The 17,889-nt window shown below is 46.8% G+C and overlaps 1 protein-coding gene across 1 annotated transcript in view; it reads right to left on the bottom strand.

Moving 5' to 3' along the window:
* Positions 1 to 3,152: 3,152 nt before the first annotated feature.
* Positions 3,153 to 17,889, bottom strand: part of LOC119440106 (uncharacterized) — a 50,785-nt gene continuing 36,048 nt past the window's right edge. The window contains exons 8-11 of the mRNA XM_037705048.2: positions 17,301 to 17,372; positions 16,912 to 17,079; positions 9,509 to 9,631; positions 3,153 to 8,520 (exon numbers count right to left, since the gene is read on the bottom strand). Coding sequence (XP_037560976.2) covers positions 6,129 to 8,520; positions 9,509 to 9,631; positions 16,912 to 17,079; positions 17,301 to 17,372 — 2,755 coding nt within the window. The 3' untranslated portion in view covers positions 3,153 to 6,128. The remainder of the gene's footprint in view (positions 8,521 to 9,508; positions 9,632 to 16,911; positions 17,080 to 17,300; positions 17,373 to 17,889) is intronic.

Raw genomic sequence — 17,889 nt, 5'->3', positions numbered from 1 at the left:
AAAAATATAATATAATATAATATAGTATAATCATCAGTAGCGACCATTTGAAATCGGTTGCTCAAGTAATTTTTGAGAATGTTGTAAAAGGGTCCACGAAATCCCCAAAAATACAGTTTACTTAACAAGATTTGGTGGTTCAGGGTGTCAAACGCTTTCGCTACGTCTAAGAAGAGAGAACACGGGAAAAGATTCTGATCGAATGCCGAGAACAGTTCGTCTGAAAATTCTTCAAGCAATGCAACAGTACCGTGCCCAGAAACAAAACCAAACTGGCGATCAGTCAGGATAGAAAATTTGTTAAGAAAAGAAGACATAGTGTGGAAAAGAAATTTTTCTAAGACCTGAGCAATAACCGGTAAGATAGAAATTGGCCGATAGTTTTCGATCTTATCTTTCTTCCCTGACTTATGTAGTGGTAAAACAACTGCAGTTTTTAGGCCTGCCGGAATTTCATCACCTTCCAAAAACCATTCAGTATATGAAGGATAATATCTGACAGAGCATTGAAATTCTTTCGGATGGTGTGTAATGATTCTCCATCAGAACCAGTGGGCTTGTTAGGACGGAAACTGAAAAGAATTCCTTCCAGATCACACCTCGAAAATTTCGGAAGAAAAGCTGACTCAGATATGGATTGCGTTAACGACCGAGTGTTTGTGGATAAAGAGACAGCGCTTAGGAACGCTTTTACAAAATGCCTGTTGAAAGCATCAGCCAGTGCTGTGGGAGGTTGCTGAAAAGAATCAAAAGCAGACCGTTTACTGGAACTCACCCCTCTGAAATGATTTACCAAAGACCAAGTTTTGCTTACATCATTTAAGGATTGCTGAAATCTATGAAAGAAGTAACGGCGCTTGGCGCCACGCATAAGAGCGACAGCTCTATTTCTTGCCGACTTGTATTCTAATCGCAGTGCTTGGTTTCTCGGATTTCTTTTGCAGCGTTTCCAAAGGGTATCTCGATACGAAATCGCAGCAAGAATTTCCGTGTTCATCCAGCAGTGACCCTTTCTTATCGGTTTAGCTACTAACCGTGTGCAACGTAATTCAAAAATTTTCAGTTGCGTACAGAATCTTTCATACACGTTTCCTGACGAATATTCTTTGGTTAAGGATGCCCAGTCAAACGAAACGATAAGATTATCAAGCTTGGATTGATTAACTATAGGGACATAATAATAATAATTAATAATAATAACAACAACAATAATAATAATTGTATAATAATAATAATAATAATAATAATGATAATAATAACACTTTATTGACAAACGAGTTTCACCAGGCACCAATACATGACAGGCCTGCCGAAGCCGCATTGGGCTTGAAGATAAGCGTCCGCATCCCACTACTATGCGTTGCGTGTGCTTCAGGCGGTGGAAGCAGAAATATTATGCGATACAACACCGTTCAAAGTTTGCACAAAAGGATTTTCTAGTGCGAATCCCCGCCTTTCACGGATTCAGAACCAGCCACTTATTAAATAAGTTGCCTAGTTTTTGTCTGAGACCATGTGACGCCATCTACCGTACCCTCACAGAGCTAAACGATATGAGCGCCATCCCCGATCGTATTATTCAAGTTGTTCCGGCGTGCTTTGTCGAGAGTAGTAAGGGTGGCGGTAGCAGCGGTTTCTTTGTGTTCACCCCCTGCGTGGGTTGCGCAGAGTTATTGATGCAACACTACAGAATAAAAATAGCTAGAACAGAGAGAACAATTACGAACTGAGTGTTTGCGAAGATAAGCAGTCAATTGAAGGGGTTGCGTGGTCAAAGGGTCGTAAAAACCAGCGGGACTTGAGTAAAAAAATTATCTGACTGAGTGTAGGAAAAGTATAACGTGAAAAGCGCGCTTATACAAAAAATTCAATATTGCAGGCAGATGACAGCTGCCTGAATAACTAGAACAAAAATTTTGCCTGGTATAACTGCAACAGATACACACGCCGAGTGTAATTCGGGTATAACGTAGCGCAGTGCGTAGCACAATCGCGTAGAGCAATGTTGACTTTCCGAAGAACGTGCAGTTGTATGATTAGCAACTTCTACTGATTGTTTTCGATTTCTCTACGGGAGAACCAGGCGCACAATGTAGCTTCGCGAGCTGTATTTACCGGGCACACGAAGCTTGTTAGTGATCGGTGTTCGCTACGTAGTATTTAACGATTTCACTTCGTTGCGCAATCATTAGCAATCACTCGACTACTGGGCGCTTTTGTGTCTGTCACAACTTCCAATTGACTTGCTGCGAGAGTTTTAATTGTGACGTCCTCTTGGACCGAATTTTATCTCCCCAGAACACCTATTTTACTGCATGGGATGTCTGGGAAACACATTTTTATTCGAATGATGCTGTCTCATGCCCAACCTTTGAAAGGTTATTTTTCTTTTCATGCGAGAGTGATTCCACACAAAATAATACATTTTTGTAACTTCTCACATGCATAGCGTACATGTAGAGCTATTTAATGATGTATCACATAGTATATTTTTATACCAACCACCAAGGCTACTTTTTTTTACCTTGAACACGAAACTTTCCGAAAAAAAAAAGAATTTTACAGTTTTTTTAAGCCGATCGGCTAAACTTACAAAGCTTCAAATATTTTTGGGCTATGCTTTGTCAACCGGGCTACCATTCTATATTTAATTTGTGCCTTCTGAATTTTTCTGCGTTCTGAAATAAAAATTTAAACTGAAATTTTACTCGCTTTTGCCAGTGCCAAAAACACTCGAAGTATTCAAATATTTGAAAAATTCGCTATTCTGGCAGCCACCCCACGTCATGATCTTGCCATGCACACCATTTGAACGACTGGATCATACAATGTGCCTTTGAAAAAAAAAAATGTTGAATTAGGCCTTCTACCTCAGTTGGGCACGAAAAATAAGTTGTCGCCAGAATGCCAGAAACTTTTTCGCAACAAAAATAAACGTGCAGAGCGAGTTTCAAGCTTCAAAAATATGTGGAATTTTTTTTTCAGCTATATCTGTGATGGCCGAAAAAACGCTGGTTGATCTGGCTTGGAATGACCCCAGAGCAAATGCCCACTTTCCTTACCTTGTACAGGGCTGAACGGAAGTAAACACAAGAGAAGAGTCGGATTTATTCATGAACACTTTATTAAAACACCAGGTGACTTCATGAACACGTCGTTTTTTTTCCCCACAATGACAAACTTCGCGTATGACATATACTTAGGAGAATGAACTACCATACATGAGGTGTCTTTTCCAAAGACAGAAAACAGGACCACGAGTACATTTTGGCAGTTGCGTGGCATGCAGAGAAAACACTTACAAGTAAGCTGGCAGAGTGAGCTCCACGTAATGTCTGACTAGACCGTCAGAATATACGGGGCTCAGATTTCACGTTTATTCGAACGACTCATGCTGCTGAGCTCCGTGAACAGTGGTTTTAAGTGTATTTCTTCTCCGTATTCTTTGTGTTTTTTATTTCATTACAACTTCTTGCTTTCAGTGGGCATATATACCAAATACATATCTGCGAAGTACACGGAAAAATAAAAAAAAATAATAAAGAAACCGCGATTAGATCGCACGCGTTGCTGTGATTGACTAGCAACTGGTTCGAAATTGTACACTTGCAGATGTGGTTATGCAGTGCGAAATAGTACGGAGAAAGAGATCACTAACTTCGTTGCAACACTGAAGTTTAAGTGCTGGAATAGTTGACTACTTAGGTTCTTGTAGCTACAGTGGGTGTTTCCTTAGCGGAGGGCCGGTGCCTTATCATCCACGACACAACTTAGGTTCCCTAACTGTCATGGAGGCGAGTTATCGAAAAGTTCGTTCTTTTGTACCAGTCGCGATAAGGAGCCTTACGATTGCCTTATGTAACGTGGAACGCCCCGTTTCCTAGCTGCAATCTGCAAGGGTGTCTCGAACGAAAATTATAAATACTTGGTTTATACATTCTGCTTGTGTCCTACCTCGAATAATGCCTGCCATGACAGATATGCTTACTAGAGCAACAAAAACTGCTTGGCAGAAAATGTTGACCAACAAATTGTTATGTCACATGCCAAAAACTTTATACTGTAGACTCATACAAAGCCTTGTTCAGCAGACTGAGAAACAGACGAGAAAAAATGAATGCCCTGGCAGAAATAAATCTGAAAAGATAAATCGATGCCTACCGAGGTTCTTTCATTCTGCGCCAAATCAGCTGTTTCGAAAAAAAAAAAAAAACTAGAAACAAGAACGTTTCTTCGGAATTGTCCGCATTATGCAATGCCTTCGTTGTGAAACGTTTCGGACATCCGCCGTGCAAGAACATGTTTTGTCGAATTAGACTTGGTTCCCAGCAAAACATGAAATCTGTACACAACAACTTGTTCCCCGTTTCATGTCACGGAAAATCATGGTATACAGAAAGAGCGAGATTCAATGCATGGACAGCTGATACTTCACCAGCAGCACATCTTAGTAGAGAAGAACTAGGGGGAAAACAGTAGCGACAATTTCGGATGGTATGCATACGTTGTTTATAGCGCATAAAACAACCGTAATGTTAGTGCACGCCTGTGTATCATAATGTTGTGCGGTCACAAAGAGGACGAACATGCTTTAGACAAACTCACGCGTCGCTCAAAGCGATGTGGTATGATTTGTGACAGTTGCGTTTTCCAGTGAGATTCCTGACAAACCAGGAATTGCGATTTCTTAAGGGCGCCCTATAAACACTCTTGTCCTTACCACGCTTCAGTCTTTTTAGGTCGATTGAGTGTCTATTTTGCTTCAGTGTCAGCGAGAGCACGCCGTCGTATTTGCAAGCTACCATTGTCAGCTCAGTTTCAACGGAAGAGGCAAAGGGAAATAAAACAAAGCAGCTACATGCTTGGCCACGACCTAATTTTTGTTCTTGTCTTCTTAGAGTAGAGTGTTCAAAAAGTATTTTATTCTTTCTACCCATCTTATTTGGTACCAATTTAAAACAAATGGATTTCTTTCAGTTCCTATAAAGCACCTACAACTTTGAAATTTCATAAGCTTTTTCTCCATGAACACACTTTCATTTCTAGAATACGCCACCTTGATATGAACAGAAGTTCTGAAATAACGCACAATTGAATAAACCACAAAATTCCAGAGCACAATTATCAGCATTTTTGGTCATTTTCACACGGAACATTATACATTCGACTCTTAGAAATTTGCCCACGCATCACATTTGACATGGTGAACATCTCCTACAAAAGTCATTTCGCTTGTTCGAAGGATTCCTTCAATAAAGTTTCGCGCGCATTCAAAGCACACGTCTGGAGTGGACAAACCCCACCGCATCCAGTCCCAGCTTGACCGCAAGAAGGGTGAAAAACCGCAACTGTGACTCGGAGACTGCTAGCGTTCGAACTACTTTGTAGCTGCTGAACACGATTTTACTGACAGTGGATTAACTCTTATCAATAAAATTTGCATCTGGGTCAGGTAACAATTCTTATAACTTTTTTTTTAAAGATGAGATGAATGTAAAGAACCTGATATATAGATAAACGTAACAAAGTTACACGACACACACCTCGGATATAAAACAAACAATAGTGCGAGCCAAAGTTTAACAAGCGAACAACAACAGTATATTCAACAGCGCAATATATATGTAATAGAAACATAGCAGTCGTAAACAGTATCTGTGATTCCATTGCGTTTTCACGGAGTGATGGCGCACAAATTATCCTGCTTCAAATATACTTCCATTGTTTTACGACATTCAGCGCTGTGTCACATTATTGGACGGCATCTTGAATACAGAGAGAAAAAAAAACCCCGAATATCTCAACAACAAACATCGGCTTCTCACATTGATATTAGGCAAACAAGCCCCAGAGAGAAAGGCGGTGTTTGAGGCACGAGGAAGGTCATCACAACGGCTGAATGTACGAAATGGCCCAGTGTTGTAAAAGTACAAGAGGCGGGATGCTTCGTGTTTAGTCAGCAAAGATCAGCAGGTAAACGAGAGATTGCATATCATCATGCCCTAGTTTCTATTGGTAAGAAACTCTATTGTTCGTGAAAAAGTGACCCGCGGGTAAGAGGAAAGCGGAAGCGAGGTAGAAAAAAACTACGCTATGGTTGGCGCAGGACAGTTCGCACTGCTACTGGCTCAGGGAGATGGCGAACTGCTCCCTAGGCACGTTCGGATGCGTTCCGTGTTGACACCGTCGTAGGCAATAGTGAACAGGCTTTTCTTTTCAATGAACGCGTTCTTCTTAAGACGCAGGTTCTTAGCGCCGGGCCCAATGCCCGAGTCAGAATCGTCCTGCTCCGAATCATCCAACTTTCCCAAGCTTGTCTTTAGATCCCGCTCAATCATCTCCATCTCGGAGTCGCTTGCCGCACCGGCGTGAGTTGCTGAATCCTCGTGCACGATGTTACCGTCCGTCGTGATGACTTTCGTGGTGATCTTGACTGTCGAGAAGCCTTGGTGCCTTGGCGTCCCTTCAGCGTCCGTCCCATGGCCCGGTGCACGAAGGGACCGCGGCAGTTCTAACCTGCTCATACCAGGCTCACCCTGCGTGGTACCAGCAGGGAACGACACCGCTGAAAGCTTTTCACCACTCGCCACTGGTCCCTCGCGATTATCTACAACCACTGCGGTCGATACCGTTCCCGCTAAGTTACCATGAGTGATTCGATCTTGTGGTGCGGTGCGTTCGGTTGTGTTCTCAGCGTCTGCTGATGGCATTTGAACTTGTTCACGCTGCATTGTGCCGTGCTCTTGTCGTTCACCGTGTACTTGAGACGGCAAAACTGACACTTGTTGACGCTGATTTTGTGATTCGGTGCTCTGAACTGTGCTATAGTACGTTGACGCAGCGGCAGGAGGCTGATGACGGACAGGTGCCTGAGGGTAGTTTTGTTGTGTGATATCAATGGGTTGAGATATCATCTGAGTGCCGGGAAGCTGTGTGCTGAAGAATACGGGGGACATCCCGGTTATGGTGACTAGCTGGGGGCCTTGGAGGCCGAGCGGATGCAATGAAGTCTGGGTGAGTGTAGTGTCTTGCTGAATGTGAGGGGCTTGCGAGACGTGAGTCTGAACCGAGATATCCGCGCACTCAGTTGTTGAAGCGCCAGCTTTTGCTTCTCCACTCGTGTAGCTTACAGACGGTTGCAAAGTAGCTGGTCCACTGACGAACGAAAGTTGTCCAATATTGGAGTCTTGTTGTGGTAACTGCTGCCGTTGTGCTTTGGGTGTCAACGTTGCGACATGCGTTGACGTGCTTGAACTAACTGTACTTTGCACCTGGTGGGCTGTCAAAGAAGAAGGTTGATCCTTTACGCCTGCAGTCTGACTAGGCAGGCCTGCTGCTTGCGAACCCAATATCAACGCGTCACTAATTTCACCAGCTTGAACTGCTCTCGTGCCCTCCTCCGGTCGTCTAACATGCATTTGTTGCTGAATCGTACTCGCACGGGCGTCAAAGGTCTGACCAGAAACCTCTACCTTGCTTGAACTGACGGCTCGCTGTTTTAGAGTACTTTCGCCCTGGAATGACGATTCGGCTACGCGTGAAAACGAAGGGCCGTCCGCTTCACCGCCATGGACTTGAGGCAGATCATTAGCGAGGATGTTTTTTGACCGGAGCTCGCACTCTTCGAATGACTCGCCAAAATCGCTTGTTTCTAGCTCTTGGCTGTCGCCACCGGACCGACGGTGCATAGCCCGCAACCGCGCGTTCCTAGCAGCCGGTACTGGTCTCCCTGCGGGCTCTTCATAGGGCACAGCATCACGTTGTGTCGTGCCTCGCGGTTCTTGCGGTACAATCCAAACCTGATCGCGGGGAAGCACCGACGTCGACGACGCTATATCTTCGACGCCGTCGGGCGAGTGTGACTGCAAAACAAAGGACGCGCCGTCCACCTTGTGGTACCGGGAGAACCTGACACGGCGAGCGTTTTCGCGGCGGTTCGCGGCGGCGCGGTGTCGGATGTTTCCGCTGTCTTCGGCCTCTTCTTCGCGGAGACGGCGGCGACGACGTGACGACGAGTCTTCCTGGTAGTCGTCCGCGACGCTATTGGCGTCTGGCGGAGGGCTGCGGATGTAGAGGATCTCGGTTCTGCGCGGACCTGCGACGCCACCCACGGAGCCTCCGCTGTACTCAACGCTCCGCGTCGTGCCGAAGGTGTCGCTAACCGGCGACGATGGAGCGCGTCTGTAAAGGTCGGCGTCCGTGTCAGTGACGTCGTCGCGACGACGTCTCCTGGCGGCGGCGGCATCTCGTCGCACTACGAGGAAGTCGCCCAACCGGCGGCCCCCTCCTTCGCCTGCGTGCACGACGGCATCGGTGTCGAGGCTGGAGCCGTGAAGCAGCAGGCGCTCGCGGCTCGCGGGGCGCCCCCGCGGTGGGTTCTCCACGGTGCCGCCTTGGCGGGCAGCCTCGTCCAGCCCAGCGGTAGTGCCGACGGCGACCGACTGGGATGGGACAGCATTGCCGTCTTCAGGTCGGGGACTACCGCCATCGGCCTGCCAGCCGCGGCGCCCACTGGGCACGCTGCGAATTGAGAGGGCACAAGTGATCCTTCAGCAGTCTGAATGGAGTGCTGTTGACTGTTACTATGATACTCCTGCCTGCACCAGATTGCCTTCGCTATTTGTGTTTTTCCATGCCGTTTTTTTTTCGGTCTCTTCTCATTTACTTATTGCACAGTGAGTTGTTGGGACTCTCCTCGTTGTTATTAAATTTACGAAGCTGCCCGTAGAGAAACTGGCAGAGAACGTCTGGACCCTGTGCAAGATTTTTCTCAGTAAAGCTTGGCGAGTCGAAGCTTCATACCCCTATTGATTTATATTTTACGAACATGTAGTCATTTCGGCAACATGGATGAGCTAAGGTCGGACATGAATTATTGGCGAAAGAAATTTCTTTGGCTGTGAGAGTTAGGAAATCATTTACGGAGATCAGAGCTGCCGAATTAAATTTACGGAATTGGATTCCAGTTTCTGCAGACATCTCTCAGATGTCAATACTTAAAGGGAAGCAGTAAATAACCAACTGTGTGTCCACTAAAAATAGGGATTGTAATTTGATGAAACTCAAATATCGGCCTCGTTTTGATGCTGACAGCAAACTTAGGAGCATAGTTGCTCTGGGAAAGCACGTATGACGGGCGACGCACCTCCGAAGAAAACTTAAGGCAAACGAGCGTGCGATGGAAGTTTTAAATTTGCATGATATGCGCGGTTGTGTACATTTTAAAGTAACATTCTTAAAACGAAATCCTCTGCATGCGGATGTTGGAGGCTCAAGTGTGCAGCCACGTTGCTGAATCTGCCGACCTCTACAGGCTTCTACATAGCAAACTATAGATGGAACAGGGAATATATCTGTCACGAGTGTATTGTTCCCAGTCATGCAGCGGTGGAACGGGTGCGCTCTTGATCGTCAATAACTATACCTGGGGTAGTGCAGAGGGTAACGGGCGTAGAGGGGTGCATCGGGTATAGTGTGCGGAGGGTGCGCGGGGCGCTAGGTGGCGCACCTTCCGTTGGCAGCCGTTGCCTTGTCCGTGGTCGAGCGCCTTTCGCGGTGCGACTGATCCGTCGTGGCTGCTGCCGTAGATCTCGCCGGAGACACTTTGCTACTCGAACGTGGCCGCTGGTTCCTGCGAAGTGGGAAAGAGAGAGATGAAATTAGCCCCCTTGCACGGAGGCGTATTTTGAATTCCGCCGATGCTAAAACACGAAGGAGAAAGAAACGGGCAAGGAGGAAACTGCCCCAGAGGAACCTCGAGTGCTACGTGGTCCCGTGACCAGGTCGCCACCAAGCATGCCACTTGCGCTTCTTTGGGTGAGGTAGTGTTCAGGGGTACATGCTTAAAGTCGTTCAAGTGAAGGGCCAAACTCCCTTCTTTCAGCATTACGCTTTTTCCTGCGTGAAGGAATGTACGTTTGCTGTGCCATTTGGTCCCCTATGAGATCATGTAGCATGCGAAAATAAAAATCATACCAGCAAGCGGAGGATTAAAGAGCAGCACCTGAGATTATAATAAAGCGGGCGGCGCAGGATCTCCGGGGCGGCCAAGAGGCTGCAGGGGTATGTAAGCTGGAACCAGGGAGCCCCATGGGTTGCGGCCGCCGAGGCCAGAACGTGCCGGGGGTCAGAAAGTTAAACTCTAGGGTTTGACGTGCACAAACCGCGATATGATTAGGAAACACACCTTAGTGGCGGATTCCGAATTAATTTTGACCCCCTGGCATTCTTTAACGTGCACCTAAATCTAAAATACTCGAGCGTCTTTTCTTTCTTTTTTTGTTTTTGCATTTCGCCCCCACCGAAATGGGGCTGCGGCATCCGGGATTCGAACCCGCTACCTCGAACTCGGCTGCGGAAAGTCACAGCCACTACGGTGCCGTGGTGGGTTTGCTGTGGGGGTGTTCGCATACAAAATCGGCTGTCCCCAACAGCGGGCCGTCGATCTTACCCGCCGTGGTTGCTTCAGTGGCTATGGTGTTGGGCTGCTATTTAAGCACGAGGTCAAGGGATCGAATCCCGGCCACGGCGGCCGCATTTCGATGGGCGCGACATGCGAAAACACCCGTACACTTAGATTTAGGTGCACGTTAACGAACCCCAGGGAGTCGAAATTTTCCCGAGTCCCCTACATACGGCGTGCCTCATAATCAGATCGCGGTTTTGGCACGTAAAACCTCATAATTTCATTTTCGGACAGTCGATCGTATACATTCCCGGTAGACGGAGGCCTCGGCGAGCCCCCAACCGACGGACCAGTTCGGGTTCCAGCTTTGGTGTTCCGGTGTTGCCGCCAAGGTATTGAATAAGGACACGTTGGTTGTGCTTAGTATTTGCTCAAATTCTCACTTCCCTCGCGGCGTGGCAGAGGAGACTGTGTCATGCACTGGCAGCTCGATTTGCGCGCGAAAGGAAGAAGAGGCGGGCCCTTCTCTAACGATCTGTAAGGAACCGCTCCCGTAGTACATCGTACCCCAACTTATGTTTTCTGGCTTGCCAAGTCCCTTCTCACGGCAAAAGTGGGTTGTTTTTGGTATTGTAGAAGGCTGTTTTACTAATGCAGCTTAAATAATGTTTCTCTTTATTGTTCCTTTAAAGATGTTTTGTCGTAAAATGTTTGCTTTCTTTTTTTTTCTTCGTTAGCTGTCCGCTCCGTGATAACGGTATGAAAACTCAATTCCTCGAACATTCAACGAATTATAGAAATTCAAAACGGGCGCCATACTGAGCGCGGCTTGTTGTACTAAGGTTTGGTTGCAAGTGTTCCATCTATAGGCGTCATGAAAATCGGGGTGTGTTGGTCATGTCGTATCACCGATGCATGGGCGGATGTGGTTGAAGGCGCATTGAAAGCTTGAAATGACAGGATATAGTGAAGAGAATGTGAGAAGGGCGCTGCGCGTTCTGAGAGAAGCGACTTCAGAAGAGCAAGCTTATTATCCCATGTCTAATAGAAGCGCAGAGTGAAATAAGTAGGAATGGCCTAGGGCGGCGTCCGTCATGCTTTCTACGATACATTCATTATTTGGCTTGCAACCACTATACCAACCAGAACTGCTGATTCATGCTTCAGTGGTTTCTGATAACACGTGATCACTACCTACACCTTTCTTGATGGGTAGAGAAGTCCTCGTAAACAATCCTTATACGCCAAGAAGCGACGCTCTATTTATAGCAAGTTTTGAACAGGACACATTATAAGACGATAAAATTAGTGATTTATTGCGCATTCGAGGAATTGTGGCACCTGATGCAGTTGCGGGGCCGACTGATATCTAATGGAGCGAAATAAACAAGACACAAAAATCTTGCGTCAGTACTCAGGTAAAGTTGCTTGCGCTCGTTGTCCACATTGTGCCGCACAAAATCAAGCAATATACCTAATCTAATACTTGACATAGATTTCATGTTAATTTTTGAAAATATTGTCTCGGTACGCAGGTCCATATCGAGTGCTGCGTGCCGTGACTCGATGGCCCAATTTTCTCCGGGTCTGGTTGAATACCGGAAGCGTTGACGAGGTGGCCCAGCACTGTAATCTGCCGACGACCGAAGTGACACTTCGATGAATTTAGTTGGAGCCCAGCCTCGGGGAAGACTTGAAGAACAGCTGATAAGCACTCAAGGTGTGTCTCAAATGTAGGCGAAAATACGAGAACGTCGTCTAGGTAGCAGAGGCATGTTGACCATTTGAACCCTTGAAGCAAAGAGTCCATCATACGTTCGAACGTTGCTGGGGCGTTGCATAGACCGAATGGCATAACTTTGAATTGATATATACCATCAGGGGTGACGACCGCGGTCTTCTCCTGGTCCTTTTCATCCACAGAAATTTGCCAATAACCAGATTGAAGGTCTATTGATGAAAAGTAGTTGGCACCGTGGAGACAATCGAGGGCGTCGTCAATGCGAGGCAAGGGTCGACGTCTTTTTTTGGTAAATCAGTTTAGATGACGATAATCTATACGCAGAAACCCCATGTGCCATCTTTCTTTTTAACAAGCACAACGGGCGACGCCCAAGGGCTCGACGAGGGTTCAACAATGCCTTTGGCAAGCATCTTGTTCACTTCATCTTGAATAACCTTACGCTCTGAAGCAGAAATTCGATACGGCCGGCGATGAATAGGAATGGCATCATCAGTATTTATGTGATGCTGAGGAATTGAAGTCTGGCCCAATTGTCGATTGTTGAGATCGAAGATGTCGTAGTAAGAAACTAAAAAGCGACACAGAGCTGCTGCTTGGTCAGGCAATAGGCCCGCAGCAATCATGAGACTAAATGATGCGTCAGGGCAAATAGCATCCTGTGGACATGGTGAAGAATCGGAGCAGACGTCTACTGAAAACGTCATGACGTGGTCGTCTTATATGGCACGCAGCGTTGCAACCGATATGCCTTGGGGATAGAGCTTGCTTTGTCAGGCCAAAATTGACGACGGGGAGGCAAGTCCGGTTATCGGCGATGGTTACGACGGAGTGGGGCACAATGATATTGCGCACTAAAGGACATCAGGAACAGGTGTGGCGACGTTATACTCATCGGGCACAGGGAAAGATGATAGCAAATCGACGAAAGGCTTTAGGCGGAAGGCGGACGAAGGCGATCGTACTAAAGTTGTTCGGCAGTTCGGCACGAATATGCGCGAGTAGAGGAGGTTCGAGGCAAGGGGTACCCGCAGAACAGTCGATCAAAGCTGAATGCGCCATAAGAAAGTCTAGTCCGAGGATTAGGTCATGCTGACCTAATGGTGCTGACCAATGCTCCATTGGTCAGCACTGTAAAAAGAACTGGAACGTAGCGCTTGGCGATACTTATACGGGAAGTACACATTCCAGTGACGGCAACAGTGCTGCCATCGGCGACGCGTACGGCTCGTGTATAGTAGCAGGCGTGATAACCTTCTTCAGTCGACGACGGAGGTTATATTCATTAGGGACACCTGGGCTCTAGTAACTATTAACACCGTCAAAGGGACACCATAGACGGGAACATCAAGTAAGTTCTAGTTCGTTGGGAGCGTCGATGGAGGATTTCGACACGACGAAGATAATGCAGCAATATGAAAGAAGGCGCCTATAGTTATAAGCGAACACGTAAGATCACTTCGCAAAGGTGACCAGTCGTAACTAACAATTTTAAACATACTACCTGCATCATCATAACATTTAACTTAGGTGCAGAGCCATCGCATAAATGCAAAGAATATACACAAATTCTTTGCATAAATGCAAAGAATTTGTGCAGAAATCTCTTAAGACCTTAGTGTCGACTAAAAACAGCATGTAGTGCAGACACTGAGCAGAAGACGGTAGACATCGTGTGACATTTATTTTAGCATGGATGCTTGAGTGGAGATCTTAAACTAGTACTACTCTTTTTTGGCATTCCATAGAGATACATCTGTGTTCTTTGTGCTCGTTATTAATTTACCAGTCTAGCGATCTACCATAATAGCGATACATGCTCTATCATGGCTTTCCTCAGAACGTTCGCGGAAACTGCCTCACAAACAAACAGGGCTGCCACCTAAAACCTATACAAAGAACCTACCAATACATAAATTCGAGATATCGCCTATTAATAGCCGAGCACAGCGAAACAAAGTCCGCACTCCCTCTTGCTTTATTTAGTTGTCACCGTCTGCACTTTGCCTGGAAAACTTCCACGAAGCCCCAATCGAGCTGCAGGAGCAACAGCAGTCACTGAAGGTACAGTACAGTTAAACTGCAACAAGCGCATCAGACAGCACAACCAATACACTGCTGTGCCTGAACACAGCATGTGCCCGTGAGCACAAGTAGTATCCTCCACGAAGACTGCCGTTCGTTGGCGACGCTCTGTGCAAACAGTGCGCGCCGACTCTGCATACAATGCACAGTTTAGCCGATCATGCGTGCAGTTGGGTAAGCCGATGCGATCGCAGTGAAGAGCAATATGATTGTTTCCGATTAGCCCTAGTGTGTAATTGGAGACTAGGTCCTAGCAGTACACCACGCGCTGTGCCGTATGGAACATGCAAAATTCGTTCGGATTCACGCACGAGGTGAGTTAACATAATTTATACAAAAACAGAATGTTCTCTTTCATTACTTTACACAGCAGCCATAGGTGGTGATACGAAGAGAGCGGGCCGGGAGTAATCAGTTACGGTCAGGTCATGTACCACAAGCCTTGTGGTAGATGATCAGGTGATCTACAAGAAGCACATGGTAGGCAAATATGTGTTTTTATTGTAAGCAAATGCCTTTGGCTTCTTTTTTCGCTTTGCTGTTCTCTACGATAGAAACTATGAGCAACCTATACTGCAATAACCACGGCTAAGCGAAGCAGCAGTCACCTTGGGCATATTTGGAATGTAAAATAGAGAACAGAAACTTTCGGTACGCAAAGGTAGCGGGAAAGCTTTGCCACAGCCTCGTCACGCATGCCGAACTAGGTCTCGCGATAAAGTGCAAACGCTCGCTAACTAGACGGAAGACAGCGTGCAAACGAGAAAGCACTCACTCGCCGAGCACTTCTGCGCATGCACAGCGGCAACAGCTGATCGAGCGGATCGCAGGGCTGCTGAGGGCCACGTTCAACGTGCCGAACTGTACAGGTAGCAAAGCTTCGGCAATCCTGGCGTCGCTGGCGTAACCGTATCTGACTTCGCCGGCCGCTGCCTCTCACGCTCGAAACTCCGGACTATAGCCACCCCTTAACCGTGAATTAATATATCCGGACTACATCCACCCCTTAACAGGCGAGCGTCAGCGTCGTCCCTGATGACCGAGCACAACGAAGGATGAATAAGCAAACGCGGAGCGCGGATGAAAGACGGCGATAGCGAAGAGAGCGCGAGGCGGAATGCAGAGGAGGAAGGTATGGAGAAATCGCGAAAAGAAAAGCGTAATGGGGCGAAAGACGGGCTTTGCGGCGACTACCGCTAATAGATGTCGCCAAAGTAGCGCGCCGTCGTCTGTTCACCGATGGCATTAAAATTATGGGGTTTTACGTGCCAAAACCACGATCTGATTATGAGGCACGCCGTAGTGGGGGACTCAGGAACAATTTGGACCACCTGGGGTTCTTTAACGTGCACCTAAATCTAAGTACACGGGTGCTTTTGCATTTCGCCCCCATCGAAATGCGGCCTCTGTGGCCGGCAATAGACCCCGCGACCGCGTGCTTAGCGGACCAACACCATAGCCACTAAGCAACCACGGCGGGTTCCGAGGGCATGCGGCGAGCGCATCTAACGATACCATTTATGAAAACAAAGTGCTGCATGAGCGGAGGTCTGTCTGCGGCGGCTGCTGTGAATCGTGCTTACGCGTCACTCACGCGCGGCCTCTCGCAATCTCCCGATTAGCGGGGCAGTCGCGCCACACTTCGCTCCATTTGCAACGTGCCGCACGAGACATTGTCACCGCCAGCCAATATATCGCGAAATGAAAACACGTATACAGCTGCACTCAAATTACGCATTAGGGAGCATCGTAATCATCGGTGATTTTTCTTGTGCTAATAATCCGCACCTTAAGTCAAGTTTACCAATGGGTGATAAAGCCATAAACAAAATAAGGCTAAGAAAAAACACGGAAAAAGTCATTTTTAGGCAAAATCAAAGTGCCCCTAAAATGTTTCCAGACCCATAAAGCGTACTCATTGTGATTAGGCACGATAAGCATATAAGGAAAAACTAGGCATTTTGCCTAAACTTCCGGCCTCTAGTAACTGCATATATTTTTTGTGCAGTAAGTCATGTTGCGTTTTTTCATAAAAAGTATTGAATCCCGGGCTCAAAGCGCATGCTCAAGTCCATTAATGAATGAAAATTTAAATTAAGTCGTGGGGTATTACGTGCAAAAACCATGACAAGATTATGCGGCACGCCGTAATGGGGGACTTAGGATTAATTTTAATACCTGCGTTTTTTTTCGTGCACCTAAATCTACGTACACGAGCATTTAGCATTTCACTCCCATGGAAATGCGACCGCCGCGGCCGGCACTGAACCCGCGACTTCGATCTCAGCAGTTCAACGCGATAGCCGCTGCGTTCCCACGGCGGTTACTTATTGGATGCAAGCATTACGAGAAAAAAAAAATTACGCTTTCGCCATTGCTGACGGTACGCGGCGCGGCAAATAAACACCCCGTCAATCAAGGTCGTGCCTCCGGAGAAGTGGTCGTCTATAGCAATGCATTGAGCTCTGGAAGGTAAGCAGCGTGTTCAATTCACCCGATGTTCAATGTCCACTGTTTTCTCCCCCCTCCAACTGCTGCACAGAAGTGGCAAAAACAAGTTGCGTGCACAAATTTGTACATCTTGACGAAAGCGTCCAGTAGTTTATTTATTTTTTTTTTCGCCCCGAAACAGACGTAACACAATGGTGTGGTCGAGAATGTGCGACGCGCCGAAGCTCACCTGAGGAAGTACTTCCAGCAGCAGCAGAGCATGATCAGGAGAAGCAGCAGTATGATTAGGATGAGCACGATGAGCAGGATCCAGAAGACGCGGTCGTTGCCCGACCGCTTCAGGAGCAGCGTCTCCCGCTCCACGGACATCTGTTCGTAGTTCATTCCGTACAAGTTGCTGCGGACAAAGCAAGTGCACCGCGAAACTGCACATGAGGTGTCGCACCAGCCATCCCATATACGTCCAACATTAATTCATCCTTTAACTGCGCACGTCGAGGCTAAGCGCTCTATTAGGTTCCACAGCAAAAACGGCGAGAGGCGGTGTTAGGAAATCAAGTGAATCTCTGCATTAAGCTCGCCGAGCAAGTAAACTAAACTAGTTGTATCATTACTCACCTCATGATTTTGCCAAACGAGACGAGGTCGATGGGATGTGATTCATACACGGCCCAGCCTCGGGCAACAGTTCTGCGCAGATAAAACGAGGTCTTTGTTAATATCTTGACTTCCTACACGAGTATTTTCCGTTAGGGATTTTTATAACGCCTTTATTTTTCACCTTTCCAGGTACTGCTGCAAGGTATAGTTATACAAGTTTAAGGCCTCTATCAAGGAGCCGTGTTCACTTGTGCGATAACCGCTGTCATAAATTGCTAATTAGCCTCAATTTCCAGGTCCTGAACGCATTCATACGTAAGAAAAAATAGAAATAAATAATGCAATCGGTAGAATATTTGAAGGCGGCGCTCCACAATGCAACAATGACAAGTTTTTAATCGTACGCTCAAGTATGCTCCTGCATCACAAAACTCGCGCGATGAAAACGCCGTTGCCTTGCAACATCTCTTGGCCGGCTTAATAGAAAAGGTTGTTTGCAAATAAGTAAAGAGCAAGCGCAAAAAATGCACGAATAATCTCACAGCTATGTGTGTACACTCACAGAAATTGTTGTCATATTACAACGCGTGGATACAAAAATCAAGCC

The sequence above is a fragment of the Dermacentor silvarum genome, chromosome 1, assembly GCF_013339745.2.
Source record: "Dermacentor silvarum isolate Dsil-2018 chromosome 1, BIME_Dsil_1.4, whole genome shotgun sequence".
Taxonomy (NCBI): domain Eukaryota; kingdom Metazoa; phylum Arthropoda; class Arachnida; order Ixodida; family Ixodidae; genus Dermacentor; species Dermacentor silvarum.
Note: the sequence above shows the minus strand (reverse complement) of the source record. Positions and strands in the feature narration are given on the sequence as shown.